At 44.0% G+C, this 22,898-nt stretch overlaps 3 protein-coding genes across 3 annotated transcripts; all 3 read right to left on the bottom strand.

The window, feature by feature from the left end:
• Positions 1–2,914: 2,914 nt before the first annotated feature.
• LOC141021416 (ervatamin-B-like) lies at positions 2,915–4,308 on the bottom strand. The gene is made up of 2 exons (XM_073497264.1): positions 3,775–4,308; positions 2,915–3,650 (listed from the first exon to the last, which is right to left on the bottom strand). Exons 1-2 carry the CDS (start codon positions 4,271–4,273, stop codon positions 3,058–3,060), a joined length of 1,092 nt encoding a protein of 363 aa, XP_073353365.1. The 5' UTR covers positions 4,274–4,308; the 3' UTR covers positions 2,915–3,057.
• Positions 4,309–10,705: 6,397 nt separating this feature from the next.
• Positions 10,706–12,099, bottom strand: LOC141021417 (ervatamin-B-like). The gene is made up of 2 exons (XM_073497265.1): positions 11,566–12,099; positions 10,706–11,441 (listed from the first exon to the last, which is right to left on the bottom strand). Exons 1-2 carry the CDS (start codon positions 12,062–12,064, stop codon positions 10,849–10,851), a joined length of 1,092 nt encoding a protein of 363 aa, XP_073353366.1. The 5' UTR covers positions 12,065–12,099; the 3' UTR covers positions 10,706–10,848.
• A 6,397-nt stretch (positions 12,100–18,496) lies between these two features.
• On the bottom strand, positions 18,497–19,890 carry LOC123493815 (ervatamin-B-like). Its single transcript, XM_045228085.2, has 2 exons — positions 19,357–19,890; positions 18,497–19,232 (listed from the first exon to the last, which is right to left on the bottom strand). Exons 1-2 carry the CDS (start codon positions 19,853–19,855, stop codon positions 18,640–18,642), a joined length of 1,092 nt encoding a protein of 363 aa, XP_045084020.1. The 5' UTR covers positions 19,856–19,890; the 3' UTR covers positions 18,497–18,639.
• Between the last annotated feature and the right edge of the window lie 3,008 nt (positions 19,891–22,898).

Here is a 22,898-nt window from a genome sequence, read left to right as displayed (position 1 = left end):
GAACTTCTGTCCATCGGAGAAGATACATGCATGGCGGCCGGTAAGCGAGCATGTGTTACGACCGAATCATTGCTAGCTAGCTGCTACGAGTACATGCTTATCTTCGGTTATCAAGTCTACATCACTGAGCAAATTAACTATCCTAACAAATAAGTTTATATCTAGGAGTACGACGTACCATATCATTTCGTTAAAATGATAAAACACTCATGCAAACCAAACATGACAGTATGTACACCACCGAATCTTTTTTTGCAATTTATAGCAATGGTTGCTGCCAGTTGCATGTCGTTTCAGTATTATAAAGCTATTCTTCTAAACACAACTAGTGCATAACTGTCCTTTGTTCGAGTATTAAAAGGATGACGTTTTTGAATGTTTGCTTGACCATTCAACCAGTATGACCTTTTCCATTATATTCTTCTACACAACTAGTACTGATGCTCGCATTATTCCTGGATTAATTTCAGGATTTCCAGCGATGCGCTATCAGTGGGGGGAGACGTTCCCGTCGACGACGAGGCGTCTAGAGTGAATTCATAAATCTCAAGATGATATGTTAGCTCAGTCTCTCAGAGGTGCTCATAAGGGTAGGGTGTACGTGTGTGCGTTCATAGAGGTGAGTATATGCGCGTATGTATGAGTGCTTGTGCCTGTACTGTATTTAAAGAAAAGTACAGAACTAGCCTTGGCACGTCAAGAAAATCCTTCCTAACACAGTTTTGACAGCGTGTTTGGAAACTTTAAGGGTTAAATCATTAAGGAATCTAATAAATTACATATACAACCGTATCAATCTGTTAAAATGATGAAGTCGTGTCTATCAAACATGCCAGCGTATATACCACCTAATCTTTTTTGCACCATTGCAATTTTGAGCAATGGTTGCTGGTCGTGCTAATCTAACCACAGGCCATTGCCTCTTCTTTCTTCGTGTGCTCTGCGTGTCCTGGCAAAAACTCCGTACTTCGCCTGCACGAGAACTGGATGTGCCGCGGTGACCTCGCCATAGCTGTCGCATCGCTCTCATGGGCAGTGTGTGCGGCTACACTGAGAGGCAATCCTTTATGGTACTGGAACGGCAGGCAACTGGCAGCAACCATTGCTAAAATTGCAATTACGTTGGGAAGAAACTATGGAGTAATGTCCATCTATAAACAATTTTCTACTCCTGCCATTCCTAAATATAAGTCTTTCTAGAGATTTCAATAGGGACTACATACGGATCTATATAGAGGTAGTTTAGAGTGTAGATTCACTCATTTTGCTCCGCATGTAGTCCATATTGAAATCTCTAAAAAGACTCATATTTAGGAACGAAGGGAGTACTACTGTCAAGAAACAAGACCCGAAAAAATCGAGGGCATATCACAACAGGATTACAACCGGGTGGGACCAAGTCCAAGAAAAGGCCAACAAACTCTAGAGACCAAGTCAAGAATAAAACACAGAGGCCCAGGGAGGCCCATGACTTGAGCAAGGCCCTAAGACCCAAATCTAGGCTGAAGACCTCGATCCAGTTGGCTAGACCCAAGTCCTCGAAGTGTCCCTTTGAGCGCCGACTCCTCGAATTGATGACATTGAACTAACTCCCACGACCATCATCACCAAAGCATACATTACGAAACATTCAAGAATAGTGTTACGCTTTTGCGCCACCATACATTGATGCTTTCGTAACAATAGTGTTTTAATACTCACTATTTCTTTCATTTGGACAGATTCTCACACAATATACATGAGCATAAGTAGGACTTTTCCTCCACATAGGGGCCGAACACTGTCAATCTCATTCGAAGATTTGTTGCGTCGTCACACTTTCTTATGTTGACTGCTAGTCCTATGGATAGCCCAGCGACAGTTTTCCCAGTGTGAGTGCATGGATACCAATAGTTTGATTTTGATGAGTTGTAGGTAACTAAACTATATATATATATTTGGAACTTTCAAAAACTCTATTCCAATTTGAATTATTGTATGAACTAGTATTTCTATGTTTGAATTTTTGTTTAATTAATTTGTTTGTTAGAGATTACCATGCAATAGATGTTTTCAGCTAGAATAAAAATGTGAAGAAATAAATGAAAATTAGCGAAAATAGAGTAATTATAATCCATTTGGGGGTACACATGGGGGACATCCGCCCCGGTTCGTTCAGATCTTGTGTTTAGAGGTCCACAAACGAACAAAATATGGGGGTGTGCGTTCATAATAATGGGACCACAATTGAGATGATCTGACGGCGTAATAATTTTGTCTTGACTACGACTTCACAAGGTACCCCGCGGATTTTAGAGGTGGCAATCCTATATATCTACGTCGGAGTACAAATTAATCTTCAGCCATCACAATCTAACAAATGGAGGTTTGATATGTTTTTTAACAGTACCATAAAAATGCTCATCGCACATGCAAATTTGATTTAATGAAAAATAATCCCCACAGAGAAATAGAAACAAAGAAGAGAACGCACGAGCACGATACGTACCCTACATGTTATCTGTAAATTCAGACTGAACTTCACTTTTTACCTCCAATTTGTACATTCGTGGAACTAGTTAACCCATTTCATGAACATTCGTCTAGATTACCCTATTTAATTAACTTTGTACAATGTTTCTCTCGTGGGTGTCGATTGTAAAATGTGTCCGGCGATGATCGCGGTTAGAGGATACCACAAGGATGGCGAGGAGTGGAACACATGGAGAAGAGAAGGCCAGACATGATTGTCGATCCTGTCCAGAGATCTTTACACATTGTTGTAAAAGTATCTACCTAACATGCAGTTCATATCTAATAATAGGCAAAATGCTAAAATGGAGTGAAATTGGGTACAAAGCTTTTTAGATGGGATATGTCAATACAACATCCGCTAAACCGGTAAATACGTGTCACAAATGCACAATTAACTGGTAAAAATTGTAATTCACTCGAAAATTTATTACTCTCAGGCCATGCTAATTATTGATCAAATTAAAGGGAAGTATAATAAAAATAAAAATTTAGCATTATCACAACGAAACGGAACTAGTAATTCCTTAGATATGCCACATAGTGTCAAGCCGTGGGGTAGAAGGGCGAGGTGGCGAGGCCACAGGTGCCCGTGGACAAGGGCACGTCCTTTGCGAGGTAGACATATCCTTGTTCACCCCAGTCGTTGCTCCACGAGTTCTTGGCAATCCAGTACTTGTTTCGCTCGCCGGGACCCTCGCAGTAGCCGACGATGGTGACGGCGTGGTTCACATTGGCGGAGCAGGGGCCACGGTAGATGCCGCCGGAGTAGAACTGGAACTCAAAACCGCTGGCGTCAATGTACACCGTCACGGGCTGCATGGCTACGGCCATCGCCAGCTGACCTTCGTTGTTGGGTGGCACGGCCTTGAAGCCCTTGACGGACGCCTGGTGGTCGAACAGCAGCTTGTCCACGTCGCACTTTCCCTGGAATCCGGCGTACGGGTACCTCTCCTCCGACGTGATGCCACCACGGGCGGCCACGAGGGCCATAGCCGAGTCTGAGTGGCCGCCGCCGCAGCCGCTGCTCACTGTGTCGCAGTCCACGAGTACCTGCTCGGACAGCGACACCAGCTCCCCTGTCCTAATCTTGTTCATGCCTTCGATCGCCGCCACCGCCGCGAACGCCCAGCACGATCCTGCCATATTACAATTTTATCCATCGGCACGACACGAGTAATTCATTGAGCAACCATGACCATGCATGCATGCATAGATATATAACTAAATCTGCAAGAAGGTATATATAGCTTGACCACTTACCACAAGTGCCTTGATTCTTGACGCCGGTGACAGCGCCGCTGGAGCGCCAGTCAACGCAGCACGGCTTCAAGGAGTGGTAGGGGAGGTAGGTGGGTGACGTGGCATTGAAGCTGGTGGTGTTGAGCCCGGTGAACTGCTGGATGACCTCCCTGGGGCTGAGGTCGCCGAACCTGTTCATACGGACCCCGCCCGAGCCCTGGACCTGAAACCCACTTGGTCGGAACCCGCGACCGACGACGGTGCCAGGATTCTGTTGGTCGAATTGGCCGATGGCGTTGGTGTTGTTCTTGAAGACTTGGAACCGCATCTCCTCCTCCTGCTCGCACGAGTAGTGCTTTGAGTACTTGACCACCCACTTGGAGAACCTCTCCCTCACCTCGGACTCCGGCAGCTCAAACGGCGGGGGCGGCGGCGGTGGGTAATTTGCCGCTGTAAGCAATGCCTGCAGGAAAGTGGTGAGGCACAAGAGTAGGACAAGGTAAGGCGTGGACGAAGCCATCTTGATTAGCTCAGGTTGGATCCTTGTCCGGAATACATGCACCGGGCCTCATGCTTATATAGGCGGGCGCCTAGCTAGCTAGGTCCATCGCAGCAGCTCGTCGTGGGTGGCTGCTGTACAGTCGCAGGGTTTTTTTGTTTTTTTGGACGAGATTTTCGGAAACTGGCCTGTTTTTGGAAATGCCCGATAACATGAAATATCGTCCGAAAAAATCAAATTTTTTGAATTAAATTAGTGAACGAGGTCAAAGAGAAAATGTATGCACACGTGGTTAGAACTTGCTTAGTGGCCTGGTGGTAGGAAGCGCATGCTAATGACAGGGAGTCGTGGGTTCCAACCCTGTTTCACAAGAATTACATTTTTTTAATCCTAGTTCAAAGGAAATATTAAAAAAAATGGCCGCGCTGCTTGAGAAGATGTGTGCCGTCAACCATACTAGGAAGCAATCCGTGCATATGCAGAGTTAAGTTAAATATATTTTGATGCTAATTTTTTTAATTCTTTTGTTTGAAAATTTTGGATGAAAAGAACCGGAAAATTCTGAGAATTTTCGGAAACCGATCTTTTCGCCCGAGCCGAGAAAAATCGATAACGAAAAGAAAAAGAACCTTGTTTGTCGTGGGTGCATGTCTGATCTGGACAAAGACTTCAATAATAGAACTAGCTCAAGACGAACGTCAGCAAATGATAATTCACCGTAATGTCGAGCAGACAGAATAATTTATTGGGTTTTCTTTTTTACGCAACATGGCACATTAGAACAAAGTATAGACCAACTGTTGTGCTAGTGGTCTATTGTTATTTCTTAGAAAGTGTTGAGTCCTTTTCGCATTCCACAACTTGCACTAAATATGAGTTTAGGTTACTATGATATACCTGTTTGTCCATACCTAACATCGATCGAGCTGTTGTGCTAGTCATTTGTGCCAGATAATCTTTCCATGGATAATGCGTTTCAGAAATTAATTTGAGTGTAACCACCCGGTTTTCAGAAATTCTGACTTTTTTAACGAAAATATCTTATCTATTATAAAGATTCACCGGAAGTACAAAGCATCCGGAACATAATAAAAATTACATCCAGGTTCATGGACAATAGAACGACCATTGCCGCCGCCAGAACGAGCCGCCGACGCGTCGCTGTCGTCGCTCATATACCAGATCTGGCCTGATCTTGTCGATGACAACCGGGAAGTTTTCGTGCACGTGCCCCTAAGGACCAGAGTTCGGCAGCCGCAGTAGTCGCCATTGAATCCTTGAATCGATACGAAGAACCTAACACCAAATCTCGTTGTTGCATATGCAGGACAAGAAATCCTAACCTCGCCCCTCCGTGGAGCTGGCAGGAATCCACGCCGGAGCTTCGTCTAATCCGTCCCGATGAACGAACCTGAGGAGGATCGCAGCCCGAAAGACTGACTTGAAGAAGAAGCTCCGATATCCGTCCGAGCGCCTCCCATGCGAGAAAGAAAACGGCCTACCTATGTAAGCCGAGGCACGAGAAATACCCTCCCAGCCGCCACCGGCCACCGGAATGGCAAGCGGAGGGGAGGCGAATCCACGGGCTCGCCGGGGAAGATCGATGGGAGGAACGCTTTCCTTAGTTACCTTGCGAGAGTGGAAAGAAAAGGCTACACTCGGAAATTCCGACTTAATGGCCTGGTGGTAGGAGGCGCATGCTAGAAGCAGGGAATCACGGGATCGATCGCTGTTACACGAGAATTCGAATTTTTTTTAATCCTTGGTGGCGGGTTTTATTTTTCTCGCAACATGGCACATTAGAACAAAGTATAGATCAACTGTTGTGCTAGTGGTCTATTATTATTTCTTAAACTGCGTTGTGTCCTTGTTGCATTGCACAACTTGCAGTAAATGTGAGTTTATGTTACTATAATATACCTGTTTGTTCATACCTAACATCCATCAAGCTGTGCTATTCATTTGTGCCAGAGAATCTTTCCATGGATAATGTGTTTCAGAAATTAATTTGAGCGTGAGACACCAAGTTATATTTGAACTTCTGTCATCGGAGAAAAAACATGCATGCATGGCCGCCGGTAAACGAGCATGCGGTACGACCGAGTACGTACTTATCTTCGGTTATCAAGTGTACATCACTGATCCAATTAACGAACCTAATGAATAAAATTATATACGATGTACCATATTAATCGGTTAAAATGATAAAACACTCATGCTAACCAAACATGACAGTATGTATGCCACCTAATCTTTTTTGCACCATTGCAATTTTAGCAATGGTTGCTGCCAGTTGCATGTCGTTTAAGTATTATAAAGCTATTCTTCTAAACATAACTAGTACTGAACTGTCCTTTGTAACACCGATCGGGACTAAAAGGCAGCCACCATCCGTAGCTGCCAGGCCCTAGGGTTTTTGTTTTTTTAAGGAGGGGTTTAGGGGTTTAGGAGGGTTTAGGGGTTTCATATTGTGTTAGCTTGCTACTACATTGTAACGCCCGGATAATTAAGCTACAGTGAACCTTTGCTAATGATGCCACGTCACCTCGGTTACTGTTGATAAACTCGCGTTGATTCGAAACCGATTCAAATTCAAATTCAAAATCAAGTCATGTTCTAGAGGTGCCAAATAATGCATAGGTAATTATGGTGAAGAACCCACATTTTTATGAAATGATTAAATACTCTAAAATGAATACAACAATGGCAAAACAATTATTTAAATGATTTTAAATAATAAATAAATATTAAACTAGTTTGTTTAGTCACCAAAATTTTTGTGGCAGTGTCCTATGTTTTTAAGCTAATTTAGGAGCAAGGGTTATATTTTTGTAAAACTAATTTGCTAGCTAAAATAAAGAAAACAGAAAAGTTTAAAAGAAAACAAAAGCAAAAAAATAAAATAAAGTAAACAGGCCAAGGCCCCTGCCCACCTGGGCTGCGGCCCACCCGAGCCGGCCCACTTCCTAGTTCCCCCCATGTCGTCTTCTTCCCACGCGCCCTATTCCTTCGACCACGCCCGAACAGGGGCGCGTCCCGGTCGAACCCCCTCGCCGTCCCCGCCGCTGGGATAAGACCGCCGGTGGGATAAAAAATTTATGCACACGTGTTAATAACCTGCTTAGTGACCTGGTTGTAGGAAGGGCATGCTCGAAGCAGGAAGTCGCGGGTGCATGTCTAATCCCGACAAAGACTTCAATAATAGAACTAACTGAGGACGAACTTCAGCAAATGAAAATTCACCGTAATGTCGAGCAGTCAGAATAATTTATTGGGTTTTCCTTTTTACGCAACATGGCACATTAGAACAAGGTATAGACCAACTGTTCTGCTAGTGGTCTATTATTATTTCTTAAATAGTGGTGTGTCCTTTTCGCATTGCACAACTTGCACTAAATGGGAGTTAATCTTACTATAATATACTTGTTTGCTCATACCTAACATCGATCAGCTGCTGTGCTAGTCATTTGTGCGAGAGAATCTTTCCATGGATAATGCGTTTCAGAAACTAATTTGAGTGTGAGACACCAAGTCATATTTGAACTTCTGTCCATCGGAGAAGATACATGCATGGCGGCCGGTAAGCGAGCATGTGTTACGACCGAATCATTGCTAGCTAGCTGCTACGAGTACATACTTATCTTCGGTTATCAAGTGTACATCACTGAGCAAATTAACTATCCTAATAAATAAGATTATATCTAGGAGTACAACGTACCATATCATTCCGGTAAATTGATAAAACCCTCATGCGAACCAAACATGACAGTATTTACACCACCGAATCTTTTTTGCAATTTATAGCAATGGTTGCTGCCAGTTGCATGTCGTTTCAGTATTATAAAGCTATTCTTCTAAGCACAACTAGTGCATAACTGTCCTTTGTTCGAGTATTAAAAGGATGACGTTTTTGAATGTTTGCTTGACCATTCAACCAGTATGACCTTTTCCGTTATATTCTTCTACACAACTAGTACTGATGCTCGCATTATTCCTGGATTAATTTCAGGATTTCCAGCGATGCGCTATCAGTGGGGGGAGACGTTCCCGTCGACGACGAGGCGTCTAGAGTGAATTCATAAATCTCAAGATGATATGTTAGCTCAGTCTCTCAGAGGTGCTCATAAGGGTAGGGTGTACGTGTGTGCGTTCATAGGGGTGAGTATATGCGCGTATGTATGAGTGCTTGTGCCTGTACTCTATTTAAAGAAAAGTACAGAACTAGCCTTGGCACGTCAAGAAAATCCTTCCTAACACAGTTTTGACAGCGTGTTTGGAAACTTTAAGGGTTAAATCATTAAGGAATCTAATAAATTACATATACAACCGTATCAATCTGTTAAAATGATGAAGTCGTGTCTATCAAACATGCCAGCGTATATACCACCTAATCTTTTTTGCACCATTGCAATTTTGAGCAATGGTTGCTGGTCGTGCTAATCTAACCACAGGCCATTGCCTCTTCTTTCTTCGTGTGCTCTGCGTGTCCTGGCAAAAACTCCGTACTTCGCCTGCACGAGAACTGGATGTGCCGCGGTGACCTCGCCATAGCTGTCGCATCGCTCTCATGGGCAGTGTGTGCGGCTACACTGAGAGGCAATCCTTTATGGTACTGGAACGGCAGGCAACTGGCAGCAACCATTGCTAAAATTGCAATTACGTTGGGAAGAAACTATGGAGTAATGTCCATCTATAAACAATTTTCTACTCCTGCCATTCCTAAATATAAGTCTTTCTAGAGATTTCAATAGGGACTACATACGGATCTATATAGAGGTAGTTTAGAGTGTAGATTCACTCATTTTGCTCCGCATGTAGTCCATATTGAAATCTCTAAAAAGACTCATATTTAGGAACGAAGGGAGTACTACTGTCAAGAAACAAGACCCGAAAAAATCGAGGGCATATCACAACAGGATTACAACCGGGTGGGACCAAGTCCAAGAAAAGGCCAACAAACTCTAGAGACCAAGTCAAGAATAAAACACAGAGGCCCAGGGAGGCCCATGACTTGAGCAAGGCCCTAAGACCCAAATCTAGGCTGAAGACCTCGATCCAGTTGGCTAGACCCAAGTCCTCGAAGTGTCCCTTTGAGCGCCGACTCCTCGAATTGATGACATTGAACTAACTCCCACGACCATCATCACCAAAGCATACATTACGAAACATTCAAGAATAGTGTTACGCTTTTGCGCCACCATACATTGATGCTTTCGTAACAATAGTGTTTTAATACTCACTATTTCTTTCATTTGGACAGATTCTCACACAATATACATGAGCATAAGTAGGACTTTTCCTCCACATAGGGGCCGAACACTGTCAATCTCATTCGAAGATTTGTTGCGTCGTCACACTTTCTTATGTTGACTGCTAGTCCTATGGATAGCCCAGCGACAGTTTTCCCAGTGTGAGTGCATGGATACCAATAGTTTGATTTTGATGAGTTGTAGGTAACTAAACTATATATATATATTTGGAACTTTCAAAAACTCTATTCCAATTTGAATTATTGTATGAACTAGTATTTCTATGTTTGAATTTTTGTTTAATTAATTTGTTTGTTAGAGATTACCATGCAATAGATGTTTTCAGCTAGAATAAAAATGTGAAGAAATAAATGAAAATTAGCGAAAATAGAGTAATTATAATCCATTTGGGGGTACACATGGGGGACATCCGCCCCGGTTCGTTCAGATCTTGTGTTTAGAGGTCCACAAACGAACAAAATATGGGGGTGTGCGTTCATAATAATGGGACCACAATTGAGATGATCTGACGGCGTAATAATTTTGTCTTGACTACGACTTCACAAGGTACCCCGCGGATTTTAGAGGTGGCAATCCTATATATCTACGTCGGAGTACAAATTAATCTTCAGCCATCACAATCTAACAAATGGAGGTTTGATATGTTTTTTAACAGTACCATAAAAATGCTCATCGCACATGCAAATTTGATTTAATGAAAAATAATCCCCACAGAGAAATAGAAACAAAGAAGAGAACGCACGAGCACGATACGTACCCTACATGTTATCTGTAAATTCAGACTGAACTTCACTTTTTACCTCCAATTTGTACATTCGTGGAACTAGTTAACCCATTTCATGAACATTCGTCTAGATTACCCTATTTAATTAACTTTGTACAATGTTTCTCTCGTGGGTGTCGATTGTAAAATGTGTCCGGCGATGATCGCGGTTAGAGGATACCACAAGGATGGCGAGGAGTGGAACACATGGAGAAGAGAAGGCCAGACATGATTGTCGATCCTGTCCAGAGATCTTTACACATTGTTGTAAAAGTATCTACCTAACATGCAGTTCATATCTAATAATAGGCAAAATGCTAAAATGGAGTGAAATTGGGTACAAAGCTTTTTAGATGGGATATGTCAATACAACATCCGCTAAACCGGTAAATACGTGTCACAAATGCACAATTAACTGGTAAAAATTGTAATTCACTCGAAAATTTATTACTCTCAGGCCATGCTAATTATTGATCAAATTAAAGGGAAGTATAATAAAAATAAAAATTTAGCATTATCACAACGAAACGGAACTAGTAATTCCTTAGATATGCCACATAGTGTCAAGCCGTGGGGTAGAAGGGCGAGGTGGCGAGGCCACAGGTGCCCGTGGACAAGGGCACGTCCTTTGCGAGGTAGACATATCCTTGTTCACCCCAGTCGTTGCTCCACGAGTTCTTGGCAATCCAGTACTTGTTTCGCTCGCCGGGACCCTCGCAGTAGCCGACGATGGTGACGGCGTGGTTCACATTGGCGGAGCAGGGGCCACGGTAGATGCCGCCGGAGTAGAACTGGAACTCAAAACCGCTGGCGTCAATGTACACCGTCACGGGCTGCATGGCTACGGCCATCGCCAGCTGACCTTCGTTGTTGGGTGGCACGGCCTTGAAGCCCTTGACGGACGCCTGGTGGTCGAACAGCAGCTTGTCCACGTCGCACTTTCCCTGGAATCCGGCGTACGGGTACCTCTCCTCCGACGTGATGCCACCACGGGCGGCCACGAGGGCCATAGCCGAGTCTGAGTGGCCGCCGCCGCAGCCGCTGCTCACTGTGTCGCAGTCCACGAGTACCTGCTCGGACAGCGACACCAGCTCCCCTGTCCTAATCTTGTTCATGCCTTCGATCGCCGCCACCGCCGCGAACGCCCAGCACGATCCTGCCATATTACAATTTTATCCATCGGCACGACACGAGTAATTCATTGAGCAACCATGACCATGCATGCATGCATAGATATATAACTAAATCTGCAAGAAGGTATATATAGCTTGACCACTTACCACAAGTGCCTTGATTCTTGACGCCGGTGACAGCGCCGCTGGAGCGCCAGTCAACGCAGCACGGCTTCAAGGAGTGGTAGGGGAGGTAGGTGGGTGACGTGGCATTGAAGCTGGTGGTGTTGAGCCCGGTGAACTGCTGGATGACCTCCCTGGGGCTGAGGTCGCCGAACCTGTTCATACGGACCCCGCCCGAGCCCTGGACCTGAAACCCACTTGGTCGGAACCCGCGACCGACGACGGTGCCAGGATTCTGTTGGTCGAATTGGCCGATGGCGTTGGTGTTGTTCTTGAAGACTTGGAACCGCATCTCCTCCTCCTGCTCGCACGAGTAGTGCTTTGAGTACTTGACCACCCACTTGGAGAACCTCTCCCTCACCTCGGACTCCGGCAGCTCAAACGGCGGGGGCGGCGGCGGTGGGTAATTTGCCGCTGTAAGCAATGCCTGCAGGAAAGTGGTGAGGCACAAGAGTAGGACAAGGTAAGGCGTGGACGAAGCCATCTTGATTAGCTCAGGTTGGATCCTTGTCCGGAATACATGCACCGGGCCTCATGCTTATATAGGCGGGCGCCTAGCTAGCTAGGTCCATCGCAGCAGCTCGTCGTGGGTGGCTGCTGTACAGTCGCAGGGTTTTTTTGTTTTTTTGGACGAGATTTTCGGAAACTGGCCTGTTTTTGGAAATGCCCGATAACATGAAATATCGTCCGAAAAAATCAAATTTTTTGAATTAAATTAGTGAACGAGGTCAAAGAGAAAATGTATGCACACGTGGTTAGAACTTGCTTAGTGGCCTGGTGGTAGGAAGCGCATGCTAATGACAGGGAGTCGTGGGTTCCAACCCTGTTTCACAAGAATTACATTTTTTTAATCCTAGTTCAAAGGAAATATTAAAAAAAATGGCCGCGCTGCTTGAGAAGATGTGTGCCGTCAACCATACTAGGAAGCAATCCGTGCATATGCAGAGTTAAGTTAAATATATTTTGATGCTAATTTTTTTAATTCTTTTGTTTGAAAATTTTGGATGAAAAGAACCGGAAAATTCTGAGAATTTTCGGAAACCGATCTTTTCGCCCGAGCCGAGAAAAATCGATAACGAAAAGAAAAAGAACCTTGTTTGTCGTGGGTGCATGTCTGATCTGGACAAAGACTTCAATAATAGAACTAGCTCAAGACAAACGTCAGCAAATGATAATTCACCGTAATGTCGAGCAGACAGAATAATTTATTGGGTTTTCTTTTTTACGCAACATGGCACATTAGAACAAAGTATAGACCAACTGTTGTGCTAGTGGTCTATTGTTATTTCTTAGAAAGTGTTGAGTCCTTTTCGCATTCCACAACTTGCACTAAATATGAGTTTAGGTTACTATGATATACCTGTTTGTCCATACCTAACATCGATCGAGCTGTTGTGCTAGTCATTTGTGCCAGATAATCTTTCCATGGATAATGCGTTTCAGAAATTAATTTGAGTGTAACCACCCGGTTTTCAGAAATTCTGACTTTTTTAACGAAAATATCTTATCTATTATAAAGATTCACCGGAAGTACAAAGCATCCGGAACATAATAAAAATTACATCCAGGTTCATGGACAATAGAACGACCATTGCCGCCGCCAGAACGAGCCGCCGACGCGTCGCTGTCGTCGCTCATATACCAGATCTGGCCTGATCTTGTCGATGACAACCGGGAAGTTTTCGTGCACGTGCCCCTAAGGACCAGAGTTCGGCAGCCGCAGTAGTCGCCATTGAATCCTTGAATCGATACGAAGAACCTAACACCAAATCTCGTTGTTGCATATGCAGGACAAGAAATCCTAACCTCGCCCCTCCGTGGAGCTGGCAGGAATCCACGCCGGAGCTTCGTCTAATCCGTCCCGATGAACGAACCTGAGGAGGATCGCAGCCCGAAAGACTGACTTGAAGAAGAAGCTCCGATATCCGTCCGAGCGCCTCCCATGCGAGAAAGAAAACGGCCTACCTATGTAAGCCGAGGCACGAGAAATACCCTCCCAGCCGCCACCGGCCACCGGAATGGCAAGCGGAGGGGAGGCGAATCCACGGGCTCGCCGGGGAAGATCGATGGGAGGAACGCTTTCCTTAGTTACCTTGCGAGAGTGGAAAGAAAAGGCTACACTCGGAAATTCCGACTTAATGGCCTGGTGGTAGGAGGCGCATGCTAGAAGCAGGGAATCACGGGATCGATCGCTGTTACACGAGAATTCGAATTTTTTTTAATCCTTGGTGGCGGGTTTTATTTTTCTCGCAACATGGCACATTAGAACAAAGTATAGATCAACTGTTGTGCTAGTGGTCTATTATTATTTCTTAAACTGCGTTGTGTCCTTGTTGCATTGCACAACTTGCAGTAAATGTGAGTTTATGTTACTATAATATACCTGTTTGTTCATACCTAACATCGATCAAGCTGTGCTATTCATTTGTGCCAGAGAATCTTTCCATGGATAATGTGTTTCAGAAATTAATTTGAGCGTGAGACACCAAGTTATATTTGAACTTCTGTCATCGGAGAAAAAACATGCATGCATGGCCGCCGGTAAACGAGCATGTGGTACGACCGAGTACGTACTTATCTTCGGTTATCAAGTGTACATCACTGATCCAATTAACGAACCTAATGAATAAAATTATATACGATGTACCGTATTAATCGGTTAAAATGATAAAACACTCATGCTAACCAAACATGACAGTATGTATGCCACCTAATCTTTTTTGCACCATTGCAATTTTAGCAATGGTTGCTGCCAGTTGCATGTCGTTTAAGTATTATAAAGCTATTCTTCTAAACATAACTAGTACTGAACTGTCCTTTGTAACACCGATCGGGACTAAAAGGCAGCCACCATCCGTAGCTGCCAGGCCCTAGGGTTTTTGTTTTTTTAAGGAGGGGTTTAGGGGTTTAGGAGGGTTTAGGGGTTTCATATTGTGTTAGCTTGCTACTACATTGTAACGCCCGGATAATTAAGCTACAGTGAACCTTTGCTAATGATGCCACGTCACCTCGGTTACTGTTGATAAACTCGCGTTGATTCGAAACCGATTCAAATTCAAATTCAAAATCAAGTCATGTTCTAGAGGTGCCAAATAATGCATAGGTAATTATGGTGAAGAACCCACATTTTTATGAAATGATTAAATACTCTAAAATGAATACAACAATGGCAAAACAATTATTTAAATGATTTTAAATAATAAATAAATATTAAACTAGTTTGTTTAGTCACCAAAATTTTTGTGGCAGTGTCCTATGTTTCTAAGCTAATTTAGGAGCAAGGGTTATATTTTTGTAAAACTAATTTGCTAGCTAAAATAAAGAAAACAGAAAAGTTTAAAAGAAAACAAAAGCAAAAAAATAAAATAAAGTAAACAGGCCAAGGCCCCTGCCCACCTGGGCTGCGGCCCACCCGAGCCGGCCCACTTCCTAGTTCCCCCCATGTCGTCTTCTTCCCACGCGCCCTATTCCTTCGACCGCGCCCGAACAGGGGCGCGTCCCGGTCGAACCCCCTCGCCGTCCCCGCCGCTGGGATAAGACCGCCGGTGGGATAAAAAATTTATGCACACGTGTTAATAACCTGCTTAGTGACCTGGTTGTAGGAAGGGCATGCTCGAAGCAGGAAGTCGCGGGTGCATGTCTAATCCCGACAAAGACTTCAATAATAGAACTAACTGAGGACGAACTTCAGCAAATGAAAATTCACCGTAATGTCGAGCAGTCAGAATAATTTATTGGGTTTTCCTTTTTACGCAACATGGCACATTAGAACAAGGTATAGACCAACTGTTCTGCTAGTGGTCTATTATTATTTCTTAAATAGTGGTGTGTCCTTTTCGCATTGCACAACTTGCACTAAATGTGAGTTAATCTTACTATAATATACTTGTTTGCTCATACCTAACATCGATCAGCTGCTGTGCTAGTCATTTGTGCGAGAGAATCTTTCCATGGATAATGCGTTTCAGAAACTAATTTGAGTGTGAGACACCAAGTCATATTTGAACTTCTGTCCATCGGAGAAGATACATGCATGGCGGCCGGTAAGCGAGCATGTGTTACGACCGAATCATTGCTAGCTAGCTGCTACGAGTACATACTTATCTTCGGTTATCAAGTCTACATCACTGAGCAAATTAACTATCCTAACAAATAAGTTTATATCTAGGAGTACGACGTACCATATCATTTCGTTAAAATGATAAAACACTCATGCAAACCAAACATGACAGTATGTACACCACCGAATCTTTTTTGCAATTTATAGCAATGGTTGCTGCCAGTTGCATGTCGTTTCAGTATTATAAAGCTATTCTTCTAAACACAACTAGTGCATAACTGTCCTTTGTTCGAGTATTAAAAGGATGACGTTTTTGAATGTTTGCTTGACCATTCAACCAGTATGACCTTTTCCGTTATATTCTTCTACACAACTAGTACTGATGCTCGCATTATTCCTGGATTAATTTCAGGATTTCCAGCGATGCGCTATCAGTGGGGGGAGACGTTCCCGCCGACGACGAGGCGTCTAGAGTGAATTCATAAATCTCAAGATGATATGTTAGCTCAGTCTCTCAGAGGTGCTCATAAGGGTAGGGTGTACGTGTGTGCGTTCATAGGGGTGAGTATAGGCGCGTATGTATGAGTGCTTGTGCCTGTACTGTATTTAAAGAAAAGTACAGAACTAGCCTTGGCACGTCAAGAAAATCCTTCCTAACACAGTTTTGACAGCGTGTTTGGAAACTTTAAGGGTTAAATCATTAAGGAATCTAATAAATTACATATACAACCGTATCAATCTGTTAAAATGATGAAGTCGTGTCTATCAAACATGCCAGCGTATATACCACCTAATCTTTTTTGCACCATTGCAATTTTGAGCAATGGTTGCTGGTCGTGCTAATCTAACCACAGGCCATTGCCTCTTCTTTCTTCGTGTGCTCTGCGTGTCCTGGCAAAAACTCCGTACTTCGCCTGCACGAGAACTGGATGTGCCGCGGTGACCTCGCCATAGCTGTCGCATCGCTCTCATGGGCAGTGTGTGCGGCTACACTGAGAGGCAATCCTTTATGGTACTGGAACGGCAGGCAACTGGCAGCAACCATTGCTAAAATTGCAATTACGTTGGGAAGAAACTATGGAGTAATGTCCATCTATAAACAATTTTCTACTCCTGCCATTCCTAAATATAAGTCTTTCTAGAGATTTCAATAGGGACTACATACGGATCTATATAGAGGTAGTTTAGAGTGTAGATTCACTCATTTTGCTCCGCATGTAGTCCATATTGAAATCTCTAAAAAGACTCATATTTAGGAACGAAGGGAGTACTACTGTCAAGAAACAAGACCCGAAAAAATCGAGGGCATATCACAACAGGATTACAACCGGGTGGGACCAAGTCCAAGAAAAGGCCAACAAACTCTAGAGACCAAGTCAAGAATAAAACACAGAGGCCCAGGGAGGCCCATGACTTGAGCAAGGCCCTAAGACCCAAATCTAGGCTGAAGACCTCGATCCAGTTGGCTAGACCCAAGTCCTCGAAGTGTCCCTTTGAGCGCCGACTCCTCGAATTGATGACATTGAACTAACTCCCACGACCATCATCACCAAAGCATACATTACGAAACATTCAAGAATAGTGTTACGCTTTTGCGCCACCATACATTGATGCTTTCGTAACAATAGTGTTTTAATACTCACTATTTCTTTCATTTGGACAGATTCTCACACAATATACATGAGCATAAGTAGGACTTTTCCTCCACATAGGGGCCGAACACTGTCAATCTCATTCAAAGATTTGTTGCGTCGTCACACTTTCTTATGTTGACTGCTAGTCCTATGGATAGCCCAGCGACAGTTTTCCCAGTGTGAGTGCATGGATACCAATAGTTTGATTTTGATGAGTTGTAGGTAACTAAACTATATATATATATATGGAACTTTCAAAAACTCTATTCCAATTTGAATTATTGTATGAACTAGTATTTCTATGTTTGAATTTTTGTTTAATTAATTTGTTTGTTAGAGATTACCATGCAATAGATGTTTTCAGCTAGAATAAAAATGTGAAGAAATAAATGAAAATTAGCGAAAATAGAGTAATTATAATCCATTTGGGGGTACACATGGGGGACATCCGCCCCGGTTCGTTCAGATCTTGTGTTTAGAGGTCCACAAACGAACAAAATATGGGGGTGTGCGTTCATAATAATGGGACCACAATTGAGATGATCTGACGGCGTAATAATTTTGTCTTGACTACGACTTCACAAGGTACCCTGCGGATTTTAGAGGTGGCAATCCTATATATCTACGTCGGAGTACAAATTAATCTTCGGCCATCACAATCTAACAAATGGAGGTTTGATATGTTTTTTAACAGTACCATAAAAATGCTCATCGCACATGCAAATTTGATTTAATGAAAAATAATCCCCACAGAGAAATAGAAACAAAGAAGAGAACGCACGAGCACGATACGTACCCTACATGTTATCTGTAAATTCAGACTGAACTTCACTTTTTACCTCCAATTTGTACATTCGTGGAACTAGTTAACCCATTTCATGAACATTCGTCTAGATTACCCTATTTAATTAACTTTGTACAATGTTTCTCTCGTGGGTGTCGATTGTAAAATGTGTCCGGCGATGATCGCGGTTAGAGGATACCACAAGGATGGCGAGGAGTGGAACACATGGAGAAGAGAAGGCCAGACATGATTGTCGATCCTGTCCAGAGATCTTTACACATTGTTGTAAAAGTATCTACCTAACATGCAGTTCATATCTAATAATAGGCAAAATGCTAAAATGGAGTGAAATTGGGTACAAAGCTTTTTAGATGGGATATGTCAATACAACATCCGCTAAACCGGTAAATACGTGTCACAAATGCACAATTAACTGGTAAAAATTGTAATTCACTCGAAAATTTATTACTCTCAGGCCATGCTAATTATTGATCAAATTAAAGGGAAGTATAATAAAAATAAAAATTTAGCATTATCACAACGAAACGGAACTAGTAATTCCTTAGATATGCCACATAGTGTCAAGCCGTGGGGTAGAAGGGCGAGGTGGCGAGGCCACAGGTGCCCGTGGACAAGGGCACGTCCTTTGCGAGGTAGACATATCCTTGTTCACCCCAGTCGTTGCTCCACGAGTTCTTGGCAATCCAGTACTTGTTTCGCTCGCCGGGACCCTCGCAGTAGCCGACGATGGTGACGGCGTGGTTCACATTGGCGGAGCAGGGGCCACGGTAGATGCCGCCGGAGTAGAACTGGAACTCAAAACCGCTGGCGTCAATGTACACCGTCACGGGCTGCATGGCTACGGCCATCGCCAGCTGACCTTCGTTGTTGGGTGGCACGGCCTTGAAGCCCTTGACGGACGCCTGGTGGTCGAACAGCAGCTTGTCCACGTCGCACTTTCCCTGGAATCCGGCGTACGGGTACCTCTCCTCCGACGTGATGCCACCACGGGCGGCCACGAGGGCCATAGCCGAGTCTGAGTGGCCGCCGCCGCAGCCGCTGCTCACTGTGTCGCAGTCCACGAGTACCTGCTCGGACAGCGACACCAGCTCCCCTGTCCTAATCTTGTTCATGCCTTCGATCGCCGCCACCGCCGCGAACGCCCAGCACGATCCTGCCATATTACAATTTTATCCATCGGCACGACACGAGTAATTCATTGAGCAACCATGACCATGCATGCATGCATAGATATATAACTAAATCTGCAAGAAGGTATATATAGCTTGACCACTTACCACAAGTGCCTTGATTCTTGACGCCGGTGACAGCGCCGCTGGAGCGCCAGTCAACGCAGCACGGCTTCAAGGAGTGGTAGGGGAGGTAGGTGGGTGACGTGGCATTGAAGCTGGTGGTGTTGAGCCCGGTGAACTGCTGGATGACCTCCCTGGGGCTGAGGTCGCCGAACCTGTTCATACGGACCCCGCCCGAGCCCTGGACCTGAAACCCACTTGGTCGGAACCCGCGACCGACGACGGTGCCAGGATTCTGTTGGTCGAATTGGCCGATGGCGTTGGTGTTGTTCTTGAAGACTTGGAACCGCATCTCCTCCTCCTGCTCGCACGAGTAGTGCTTTGAGTACTTGACCACCCACTTGGAGAACCTCTCCCTCACCTCGGACTCCGGCAGCTCAAACGGCGGGGGCGGCGGCGGTGGGTAATTTGCCGCTGTAAGCAATGCCTGCAGGAAAGTGGTGAGGCACAAGAGTAGGACAAGGTAAGGCGTGGACGAAGCCATCTTGATTAGCTCAGGTTGGATCCTTGTCCGGAATACATGCACCGGGCCTCATGCTTATATAGGCGGGCGCCTAGCTAGCTAGGTCCATCGCAGCAGCTCGTCGTGGGTGGCTGCTGTACAGTCGCAGGGTTTTTTTGTTTTTTTGGACGAGATTTTCGGAAACTGGCCTGTTTTTGGAAATGCCCGATAACATGAAATATCGTCCGAAAAAATCAAATTTTTTGAATTAAATTAGTGAACGAGGTCAAAGAGAAAATGTATGCACACGTGGTTAGAACTTGCTTAGTGGCCTGGTGGTAGGAAGCGCATGCTAATGACAGGGAGTCGTGGGTTCCAACCCTGTTTCACAAGAATTACATTTTTTTAATCCTAGTTCAAAGGAAATATTAAAAAAAATGGCCGCGCTGCTTGAGAAGACGTGTGCCGTCAACCATACTAGGAAGCAATCCGTGCATATGCAGAGTTAAGTTAAATATATTTTGATGCTAATTTTTTTAATTCTTTTGTTTGAAAATTTTGGATGAAAAGAACCGGAAAATTCTGAGAATTTTCGGAAACCGATCTTTTCGCCCGAGCCGAGAAAAATCGATAACGAAAAGAAAAAGAACCTTGTTTGTCGTGGGTGCATGTCTGATCTGGACAAAGACTTCAATAATAGAACTAGCTCAAGACAAACGTCAGCAAATGATAATTCACCGTAATGTCGAGCAGACAGAATAATTTATTGGGTTTTCTTTTTTACGCAACATGGCACATTAGAACAAAGTATAGACCAACTGTTGTGCTAGTGGTCTATTGTTATTTCTTAGAAAGTGTTGAGTCCTTTTCGCATTCCACAACTTGCACTAAATATGAGTTTAGGTTACTATGATATACCTGTTTGTCCATACCTAACATCGATCGAGCTGTTGTGCTAGTCATTTGTGCCAGATAATCTTTCCATGGATAATGCGTTTCAGAAATTAATTTGAGTGTAACCACCCGGTTTTCAGAAATTCTGACTTTTTTAACGAAAATATCTTATCTATTATAAAGATTCACCGGAAGTACAAAGCATCCGGAACATAATAAAAATTACATCCAGGTTCATGGACAATAGAACGACCATTGCCGCCGCCAGAACGAGCCGCCGACGCGTCGCTGTCGTCGCTCATATACCAGATCTGGCCTGATCTTGTCGATGACAACCGGGAAGTTTTCGTGCACGTGCCCCTAAGGACCAGAGTTCGGCAGCCGCAGTAGTCGCCATTGAATCCTTGAATCGATACGAAGAACCTAACACCAAATCTCGTTGTTGCATATGCAGGACAAGAAATCCTAACCTCGCCCCTCCGTGGAGCTGGCAGGAATCCACGCCGGAGCTTCGTCTAATCCGTCCCGATGAACGAACCTGAGGAGGATCGCAGCCCGAAAGACTGACTTGAAGAAGAAGCTCTGATATCCGTCCGAGCGCCTCCCATGCGAGAAAGAAAACGGCCTACCTATGTAAGCCGAGGCACGAGAAATACCCTCCCAGCCGCCACCGGCCACCGGAATGGCAAGCGGAGGGGAGGCGAATCCACGGGCTCGCCGGGGAAGATCGATGGGAGGAACGCTTTCCTTAGTTACCTTGCGAGAGTGGAAAGAAAAGGCTACACTCGGAAATTCCGACTTAATGGCCTGGTGGTAGGAGGCGCATGCTAGAAGCAGGGAATCACGGGATCGATCGCTGTTACACGAGAATTCGAATTTTTTTTAATCCTTGGTGGCGGGTTTTATTTTTCTCGCAACATGGCACATTAGAACAAAGTATAGATCAACTGTTGTGCTAGTGGTCTATTATTATTTCTTAAACTGCGTTGTGTCCTTGTTGCATTGCACAACTTGCAGTAAATGTGAGTTTATGTTACTATAATATACCTGTTTGTTCATACCTAACATCGATCAAGCTGTGCTATTCATTTGTGCCAGAGAATCTTTCCATGGATAATGTGTTTCAGAAATTAATTTGAGCGTGAGACACCAAGTTATATTTGAACTTCTGTCATCGGAGAAAAAACATGCATGCATGGCCGCCGGTAAACGAGCATGTGGTACGACCGAGTACGTACTTATCTTCGGTTATCAAGTGTACATCACTGATCCAATTAACGAACCTAATGAATAAAATTATATACGATGTACCGTATTAATCGGTTAAAATGATAAAACACTCATGCTAACCAAACATGACAGTATGTATGCCACCTAATCTTTTTTGCACCATTGCAATTTTAGCAATGGTTGCTGCCAGTTGCATGTCGTTTAAGTATTATAAAGCTATTCTTCTAAACATAACTAGTACTGAACTGTCCTTTGTAACACCGATCGGGACTAAAAGGCAGCCACCATCCGTAGCTGCCAGGCCCTAGGGTTTTTGTTTTTTTAAGGAGGGGTTTAGGGGTTTAGGAGGGTTTAGGGGTTTCATATTGTGTTACCTTGCTACTACATTGTAACGCCCGGATAATTAAGCTACAGTGAACCTTTGCTAATGATGCCACATCACCTCGGTTACTGTTGATAAACTCGCGTTGATTCGAAACCGATTCAAATTCAAATTCAAAATCAAGTCATGTTCTAGAGGTGCCAAATAATGCATAGGTAATTATGGTGAAGAACCCACATTTTTATGAAATGATTAAATACTCTAAAATGAATACAACAATGGCAAAACAATTATTTAAATGATTTTAAATAATAAATAAATATTAAACTAGTTTGTTTAGTCACCAAAATTTTTGTGGCAGTGTCCTATGTTTCTAAGCTAATTTAGGAGCAAGGGTTATATTTTTGTAAAACTAATTTGCTAGCTAAAATAAAGAAAACAGAAAAGTTTAAAAGAAAACAAAAGCAAAAAAATAAAATAAAGTAAACAGGCCAAGGCCCCTGCCCACCTGGGCTGCGGCCCACCCGAGCCGGCCCACTTCCTAGTTCCCCCCATGTCGTCTTCTTCCCACGCGCCCTATTCCTTCGACCGCGCCCGAACAGGGGCGCGTCCCGGTCGAACCCCCTCGCCGTCCCCGCC

The sequence above is a fragment of the Aegilops tauschii genome, chromosome 4 (genome assembly GCF_002575655.3).
Source record: "Aegilops tauschii subsp. strangulata cultivar AL8/78 chromosome 4, Aet v6.0, whole genome shotgun sequence".
NCBI lineage: Eukaryota > Viridiplantae > Streptophyta > Magnoliopsida > Poales > Poaceae > Aegilops > Aegilops tauschii.
Note: the sequence above shows the minus strand (reverse complement) of the source record. Positions and strands in the feature narration are given on the sequence as shown.

Excerpts from the sequence above, each read along its gene's own strand:
- LOC141021416 (XM_073497264.1), bottom strand. The coding sequence starts at position 4,273 with ATGGCTTCGTCCACGCCTTACCTTGTCCTACTCTTGTGCCTCACCACT. Across the intron at positions 3,651-3,774 it reads CAAGAATCAAGGCACTTGTG|GATCGTGCTGGGCGTTCGCG; the intron begins GTAAGTGGTCAA and ends GTAATATGGCAG.
- LOC141021417 (XM_073497265.1), bottom strand. The coding sequence starts at position 12,064 with ATGGCTTCGTCCACGCCTTACCTTGTCCTACTCTTGTGCCTCACCACT. Across the intron at positions 11,442-11,565 it reads CAAGAATCAAGGCACTTGTG|GATCGTGCTGGGCGTTCGCG; the intron begins GTAAGTGGTCAA and ends GTAATATGGCAG.
- LOC123493815 (XM_045228085.2), bottom strand. The coding sequence starts at position 19,855 with ATGGCTTCGTCCACGCCTTACCTTGTCCTACTCTTGTGCCTCACCACT. Across the intron at positions 19,233-19,356 it reads CAAGAATCAAGGCACTTGTG|GATCGTGCTGGGCGTTCGCG; the intron begins GTAAGTGGTCAA and ends GTAATATGGCAG.